Genomic DNA, 9,408 nt, shown 5'->3' with positions numbered 1-9,408 from the left:
ATGTTAGCTGTTTAGATAGCTTATATTGCCTTTTTGGGAGCTGATATTTCTTTCTTTTGTAATCTGTGCATCTGCTTGATGCTTTGTTAATAACATTCTTCTTTCTTCATCAAAAAAGATGTTTGTATCTTTGTCCCAGCACCATATGTTAGCTGTTTAGATAGCTTTTTTTGCCTTTTTGGGAGCTGATATTTCTTTCTTTTGTAATCTGTGCATCTGCTTGATGCTTTGTTAATGACATTCTTCTTACTTTATCAAAAAAGATGTTTGTATCTTTGTCCCAACACCATGTGTTTGTTTTGTTGAAGCAATCATGTATCTTTATTTTTTTTTATTTTCCTTCTGGAAAAATTGGTACACTTATGTATTCAATGGAATGTTAAGTTTTGTATTTCTTAAAGTATCAAAATAATTAATTTAATGTTTTTTCTCAGGCTAACATGATCAAGAAGACTGGAATAACCGTAGTTGGCACAAATAAAAAGAAGTGGGTATGTTTGAAAAAAACTACAAGATCTTTCATTTCTTTCAAAAGGAGGAAAATTTCATGTATATAATTACTGCTTTTGCATCAATTCCTTAATATTTTTGTTTTTAGAAAAATTCAATTAGTCATTTTTGATATCCCAAATTGTTCTAGTTAATGGGGATCTAATTTCTATTATTATGTAGTTATAAATTTTCTTATGTGCATTTCTTGTGCATAATTTTTAAGGAAATTGAGGTCAAGTATCGACTTCAACATGCTCGACTTTTGGATTGATGATTTCATAAAGATTTATTGCAAATTTATTGGAGATTTTAATTCCATTTGAATTAGGAGTTAATTAGTTGGCTTTATGTTGAGATTATTACATTTAGTTAGATCTCAATTTTACTTGAGATAGAAAAGATAATTTATTTTGACATTGTTTAGTTTCACAGAAAACTTATTATATTGCTATTTTGTTATTTGATTATAATATTAGAAAATATTTGCTTTATATAATATTTCTTGCTTATCATGAAGAAGATAGTTTTGAATGCACGGATTGTTTGTATGTATTTGTGTCTTGAAAAAACTATATATAGATTTTTTCGGGATGTTTAAAGAAATTTGATAGCGACATTAGATTATTAATATGACATTTAGCAAAATATAAATTAATGTCACCCATTTTTATGACATTCAATAATAGCATTTGTTGACATTAACTAAAGTGTAAGAAATTTCAATGTGACATTTTATAAATGTCACATTGTAAGTGTCTTGAAATTTGTTTTACCAACATTTAATCTAAATGTCAGAAAGTTTAAGTGACATTTCATAAATGTCGAAAAAATAAATGTCATATATCTCATATCGACATTTACTTAAATGTAAAAAATAAATGTCATATATTTCATACCGGCATTTACGTAAATGTCAAAAATAAATGTCATATATCTCATATCGACATTTACTTAAATGTCAAAAATAAATGTCATATATATCTCATACCGACATTTACCTAAATGTCGATAATAAATGTCATATATCTCATACTGACATTTACCTAAATGTTGAAAATAAATGTCATATATCTCATACTAACATTCACCTAAATGTCAAAAATAAATGCCATATATTTCTTATCGACATTCACATAAATGTCAAAAAATAAATGTCGTAATAATCTTACCAACATTTACATATATGTTGCAAAGTAAATGACACAAATTCTTTTCAACATTTACCTAAATGTCACAAAATAAATGTCACAAATTCTTCCCGATAATTACCTAAATGTTGGAAAAATTCCTGACACTAAAATTTACGACATTTGGTCCAAATATAAAATAAATGTCGGTAAACAAATTTGTGACATTTAAACATCATAATACAACATTTAGAAAATGTCGTTGTATCTCCACTTTCTTGTAGTGTTTATTTCTAGTTTTGTTTAGTTGGTTGCTTGCTGAGTACCGTATTATTGGTACTCACTCCTTGCGTCTACAATTGTGTTGGTTCCGAGGCCAGACCTGTGTGATCCTCATTCTTCTCCTATTTTTGAGGCTTGCTGAGGATACGTCGAGAGGTAGTTGATCATCCCAACGAACTCTCTTGTTCCTTTTACTTTATCTTTGTTCTATTTGAGAAACAAAAAACTTAAAACTTGTAATTATCTTTCATTTCCACACTTTATGCTTTAGTGGCATGTACATGTGATAATTAGGTTTTGGGGTTATTCTTTAGAATGAATAAGTTTTCCACTCTTATCTTATCCTTGCTTTACTTTCCGCATTTCTTTCATTTCGTTGGGTTGAGGTTGACTTGTCTTGGTGGAAATAGACAAGTGTCATCACGTCCATTTTTGGATTGTGATAGAGTGGTTCAATATATCATGGGGATATTGTCAGGTTGAGGACAAAGAGGAGTCTGGGAAGTAATATATTAAGTGTCCGGTCCGTTTAAATTAACTTATTTTTAGGTGCTTTTGACTTTTAAGCATTTTTTTTAGTTTTGAAGGTGTTTGGAAAGGTTTAAAATTGTTTTTAAGCATTTACTTTTAGGCTAAAAACATTAAGAATAAGTCAAAAGCCAAAAGTAGGGTATCATCTACTTATGACTTTTAACTTTTGACTTATAAGTTACTTTTTATAAGTCTATCGAAACACGCGCTCTTAGAATATTATTTTGTCTACTATATTCAATTTAATGTAATTAAGTAGTTTATTTTATTTGCGGGGAAATTATATGGACATAAGAAAAAAAATTAGTATGAGTAGGATCCAGATCAATGAGTGGAGTAACTGACTGAGATACCTATGTAAGTGATCTAGATGTAGAAATAACTCAACCTCAAATTTAAACCTAAAAAAATTGGTGTCTTTAATTTTATGTAAGGATATTTTGGTTTTTTGATTTTTCTAATGGATGTGATTTTGATGAGTATCTTAACCCGGGATTAGAAAAAACTATAGATGGTGTGGCAATGAATAACTTTTAGTGTGGTGAAGGATCCGTAGCAGCACATTTTCAAAACTTAGCAACGTGATTCGAAATGGGCTAGCTATTCAAATATCATCAGCAACTTCGAAAGTCGGCTTTATCGCAACAAGATTTCATATCAGAGATCATAGACAATTATTAGCACATGAAAGCTTGGCGATATTGAGGTTATTTAGAGATTAGATCAAATGATGAATGAAGAAACTATGAGCTACCAAAATTAATTTCCCGTCAAGAAGACAAATAACAAACATCATTGTCAATTCAGAAAAGGATCATATTTACCCTTGTACTCTTAGAAAAGGATCATATTTACCCTTCGTTATACCTTTTTGATATATTTACCCTTGTCATCCAACTTTAAGGCATATTTACCCTCCATCCGTTAAATCTCCATATTTTCACATAATATTATTTATATTGTGCCTATGTGAATTTTATTTTTATCTAATTAAATCTAAACATTATTAAAATCATTTTAATTTGCTCCATACATTGAAAAATGTATTCGAAACCGAAATGCATGTGATTATCGACACGTTTTGGAAGGTTTGATAATTGTTGACTTTTGCTGATGAAATACTATATATCTGAAAGTATCTAAAATTTCTTTTTGGGTATAGAAATTATTGCAAGTCTTCAACATCTTTTTACTTTTTCAACACTGTTTTTTTCCTCAAAAAGTAAAAAAAGCTTTTAACATCAACAAAAGAATTACCATAAAATCAGGTTAGATCTGTTGTGTCATTTTCAATTATGCAGTATCACATGCCATAGATAAATATATGTGTGGATCCAAGAGGTTTTTGGGGTCCATTATCTTCACAACTTAAACAACTGATTTTATGCTTGAATTAATTACAATCTTAAAGAACCTAAAAGTAGCTATTTGTCCCCCATCCCCATGGAAAAGTAATTAACTTAATTATGACTAATTTGACCCTGTAAAAATTTGAAAATAATGTTTGCAACAATGGCAAATTGTAAAATGAGAATATATATCACTTAACATTCATAGTTAAAGCGATAGAAGTTTATTATATACACGATATATACCTATCTTACATACATTTGTTTGATACAAACTTCGGCGAATCATTTTGTAATTCTAAATTTTTCTATTACCTTAAACAACTTTCAAAATTGCCTTGAATTTCACCAAAACTCAGACTATAGTGTCTTTTACTCCCTCCGTCCACAATTATTTGTCAGGGTAAGGTCATGCACATCCCTCAAGAAAAATTTAATACAAGGTGTAATTTGACTAATATAATCCTACTATATTAAGAATACCAAAAGTCCACATAACTTTTCAATTGAACTACACAATCATTAATGGCAGAATTGGAAAAAAGTGACTAATTATTTCTTGATTGTTTAAATTGACAATTAATCTTGATAATCTATTTTTAGTATACCTGCCAAACAATTGTGGACAAAGGGAGTACTAATCAGAAAGAGTACTTTTAGATACTTCTATATATACTCCCTACATACATCTTTACTTGTCCGCTATACTAAAAATAGTTGTCCAACAATATTTATTCAGGTTGAAAAATCACGAGATAATTTGCCCCTTTGTGTCTATTTTAATCTTGGTATTAAATATCATTCAATATATAATACATTTTCCAAAACATAAATTTAATAAATTCAAAGAATAATACATTAACATTGCCCCTATTATTTATTACTATTTCTTAAGGTGAATGTCAAAATAATAGTAGACAACTATCGTTGGACAAAAGAAATAATATTTAACAAGAAAAGGTGGAGTACATAAGAGCAGGGTGGAGCTAAATTTATTAATTTTGGTCTAAACCTTGTAGTTATATTTAAAAAGTTATTGAATACAAAATATCAATTTAGAATTAGTAATTTTAAAAAATTCAAATATTGAATTCATAAACTTCAAATCCTGACTTTGGACTCAACCTATAAGAGCTCAAAGTTTAGATGTACACAATGTTCCAATATATCTCCTAAAGGAAGAAAAAAGGTAACGAGAGTAAACATTCACATTTCAAAATTTTGTTCACACAAGAAAAAGAAGAAAAATATCTTCAAGTTTCAAGCAACAAATTAAATTAAAATACAAGTTCATCTACAACACACACACACACATATATATATATGTTAATATATATATTAATAAAGGTGATTTATGAAAGCCAAAGCATTACTAGCAAGTTTAGTAACATAAGAAATAGCATCACTAATCTTAGCTTTGACATCAGGATTTACTTTCCTATCAGAGAAACCATCCAAGCAAGAATTTGCATCACTTATAACAGCACTTGCATAAGTCTTGGCATTATCCCATTGAAAATCTTTGTCTGTATCATTAAGATGATTCATAGCACCAAGTGTTTCTTTCAACTCATACACTGCATCTTTCAAGTCACCAATACAATCTTTAATAGCAGCCGTCTCGTATTTAGTTATCCCTTTATTTTTTCCAAGCTCTGATACCATGTGAGAAGTGTTTTTCGCGCTATCTATGGCTATGTCAAGGGCAGTGTCACATAGCTTGATGGGGTTTGTTTGGACATAAGAGGCATATGGGAGAAGGGTTTTTAGGCAAAGTGAAGGGTATGTTGTGATGTTGCATTTGGATTTGATGTAGTTGGAATTTGTGTTGCCTTGTGCTTGGGAGATTGTGGATAATAACAGAAGAAGAAGAATTGGTAAGAGGGTCTTGGTTAGTTTTTTGGAATTATAAGGACTACAATTTCCCATTGCTATATCTTTGGGATATTGGAATTGGAAATGGAATGTTGAATGTTTTGGAGTTTTACACAAAAGTGTAGATATATATATAGAGAGAGTTCAATGTCGGGTGAATTCAATTTCTTTAAATTATACTGGTGTTTGAGTTAACTTGCGTGTATCTCAACTATTCCACCTAATATCTGTTACTCCCTCTATTCATCTTTACCTGTCCACCATATTAAAAATAGTAATTTAATAATAGTTGTCCAGTTTGGAAAATCAAGAGATAATTTATCATTTTGTGTCTATTTTACCCTTGCTATTAAATACTACTAATATATTTTCCAAAATATTAAATTTAATATATTCAAAGGCTAATGTAATATTTCTTCTATTATTTATTATTTTTTTAAAATGTGTGTCAAGTCAATAGTAGACAATTATTGTTGGACGGAAGGAGTATTGACTAGGGAAATAAATCCATATTTGGTTTACCATCCTAATTAACCCGTTCATACTAAACTTGTATTCAACCTCCCTATTTGCTAACCAATTTTCAACCTGCAATAAAATGGATGAAAAATGGGTTAGATGTGGGTTGACCGAAGAACCCACCCATTTGTTCCCACTTACGCTATTGAAAATTTTGATTTTAATGTTTAAACATATTATATCATTATCATTTTTCGAACAAAGAAAATGATTATAGGATCAATTTCGTTTTTCAAGAAACTGATCGTCTCATACATTTTGGTTGTCTAAGGTCAAGTAGACGAATGATTGTACAAGCAAGTTGCCCCAATTGATATGGTATTTGTAAATTTGGTTTCAATATTTATGATATGATAAATCGGTAATCATAGTCTTAGATGTTGACTTACGTATATGTAAGACGATATCTAACAAACTATGATTACTCATATAATAGAGAATTATGACATTTGACTTTTCAAGAAGCATCTCAATTATATCATACTTATGACTTCAATTTTAAGAAACATCTTAATTATATCGTACTTATGACTTCGGCTTTTAAAGAAACATCTCAATTATATCATACCTACACCTTATACATGTAAAAATATTCAAAAGAAAGTACAAGTAATTTCATTATCAATCACACAAAAAGATATTTAAATCAAGATAAAATAGTTAAGTCTCAACGTCAAAACAATTAGTTTTGTACTNTCAAGAAGCATCTCAATTATATCATACTTATGACTTCAATTTTAAGAAACATCTTAATTATATCGTACTTATGACTTCGGCTTTTAAAGAAACATCTCAATTATGTCATACCTACACCTTATACATGTAAAAATATTCAAAAAAAAGTACAAGTTATTTCATTATCAATCACACAAAACGATATTTAAATCAAGATAAAATAGTTAAAGTCTCAACGTCAAAACAATTAGTTTTGTACTATATACTAATTAATTAATATATATATATATATTACATTTTATATACTTCTATATAATATTTGATATTTCGATAATATTTTTCAATACCATATCTATTTTTTAAAAAATAAAATGCATATCAAAACTACTTTCACTGACACAAGTTAATCAATAACTGTCTATCGATATATACTTAAAACAAATTGTGAAAACCCTTACTTATTGTGCGTTTTTTTTATTGCTTCTAGGAATTAAAATTAATTTCTTATAACATTCGATCACTTTATTAATCACTAGATTACATTCCGAATACTCCCTCCATCCCATTTTATGTGGCATTATTTTCTTTTTGGTTAGTCCCAAAAAGAATGTCACATTTCCTTATATGACAAGTATTTAAATGTATAATTTCTCTTTTACTCTTATTGGTCCACTTAATCTTAAAGATAGTACTCTAATACATTTATGAGGAGAGAGAAAAGTGAGTCTATTTTTAAAGGGCAATTTCGTAAATATTTCAAAGTCTTCATTTATTTCTTAAACTCGTGCCCGGTCAAATGTTGCCACATAAAATGGGACGGAGGGAGTATCATTTAATATAAGAGCCATGATTGGTGATGCATATATATATATATATATATGAACATATTGCCCAATACCATACTAAATTATTGGACTTGTGGTTATAATAAAGTATATATATATGTACAAAATGTGAGTTGTGAAAGACAAATGTGAACAAAATTTGTTGCTGGCCTGTCATATATGGCAGCTAGCAATCACATGAACTAAGATAAACAGTTCATTCAATAATTGTACTGAAAAAAAATCATATCTAAAGTAGTTAGAAAGGAATGAATTTGGCATATATAATAACATTAAATCCTGATTAAAATAAGAGGAAATCTAATCAAATGGAATTTCTTAGTTGGAATGAGTATATTTCTACCTGCATTTGATGATTCATGAAGTTTTCCCTAATAATGTGTAACTACTACTTGGGAGAATAAATTTGGAAGGTACCGTATGATCGAAATTTCAGGAACACATTTTTTTTATTGTATCCTATTAATTTCTAAATCATTTTGAAGTGTAATAAATATATCCTTTTGTGCTGAGGTGACATAGAGAGTGTGTCCACTCTCATAGAAATAAGTGAGAGGCGAAAAATATGAGAAAAATCCTATCAATATTGGACATATGTTCTTTATTAATTGGACATTTTAGTTAGTTCACATAATTATTAACATTAAGACTTATATATATTTAGTTATTTTACTTTCTTTCTTTGTGAAATATTTATTTTTCATCTCACTTAAACGTAAACAACCAAAATACAAATGTATCCAGAGGCGTTAACAAAAGAAATTGTTATTTAATTTTTCTCTTTTTAGAATGTTGGCATCTGATCAATTGTACAAAGTGATTAGATGGTAACAATGTCACAGTGGATAGTATTTCCTAATTACTACTCCCTCCATCTATTTTTAATTATCATGATTTCCTTTTTTAGTGTCAAATTATAAGAATTTTGACTAACATTTTATGATGTATTTTTTTTATCATATTAATATGCAAAAAATTGCAATTTATAGTACTTTTTGTATAATTTTTGAATATCTAATTTTTTTTGTTTAAAGTATCAAATTAATGTAATCTAATTTAATTTTAAAAATGAATCAAATTAACTTTCGAAAAATACAATATGACTAATAAAAATGGACGGAGAGTGTACTACATAGCACTGCATTTGACCACAAAACATTAGAATCTGAAAAGATTAGGTACAAATGTTTCGATAATAACAATTCATCTTGGTTGTCCATTTGTGTTTGAGGCGCATTGATGTCTAATTCTTGGCATAAATGTATTTTAGTTATATCAATTTATTTTTTTATTTATTAATTTTTTATTATATCGTGTTTTTGTATAAAATAATAAAAATAATTAGAGCAATGATATTAACTTTATAATATAGTTGATTCCAACTTTAATACGACATTATCAAATATTATATCGAATTAAAGTTTAATTTACCAATTATCAAATTATTGCACTACAATTTATAATTTTGATATTTATATTTACTTTTAACTATCGATTACCAAATTATCGTACTAAAATTTATAATTTAATATTTATATTTACTTTTAACTATCGATTACCAAATTATCGTACTAAAATTTATATTTAATATTTATATTTACTTTTAACTATCGATTATCAAATTATGGAAGTCAAAATTTATAAATTCCTAACCAAATACTGAACATTCATTCCTACCTATTATTTTGGAGTCATTAGAACTCTTTGGGGATA

General features: G+C 28.0%; 1 protein-coding gene across 1 annotated transcript; it reads right to left on the bottom strand.

The window, feature by feature from the left end:
• Positions 1 to 5,033: 5,033 nt before the first annotated feature.
• LOC125845300 (pectinesterase inhibitor 4-like) lies at positions 5,034 to 5,774 on the bottom strand. Its single transcript, XM_049524785.1, has one exon. It carries the CDS (start codon positions 5,708 to 5,710, stop codon positions 5,120 to 5,122), a length of 591 nt encoding a protein of 196 aa, XP_049380742.1. The 5' UTR covers positions 5,711 to 5,774; the 3' UTR covers positions 5,034 to 5,119.
• Positions 5,775 to 9,408: the final 3,634 nt, after the last annotated feature.

The sequence above is a fragment of the Solanum stenotomum genome, chromosome 11 (genome assembly GCF_019186545.1).
Source record: "Solanum stenotomum isolate F172 chromosome 11, ASM1918654v1, whole genome shotgun sequence".
In the NCBI taxonomy this organism is placed as follows: Eukaryota; Viridiplantae; Streptophyta; class Magnoliopsida; order Solanales; family Solanaceae; genus Solanum; species Solanum stenotomum.
The sequence above is the reverse complement of the archived record's forward strand: the minus strand, read 5'-3'. Positions and strand labels throughout refer to the sequence as shown.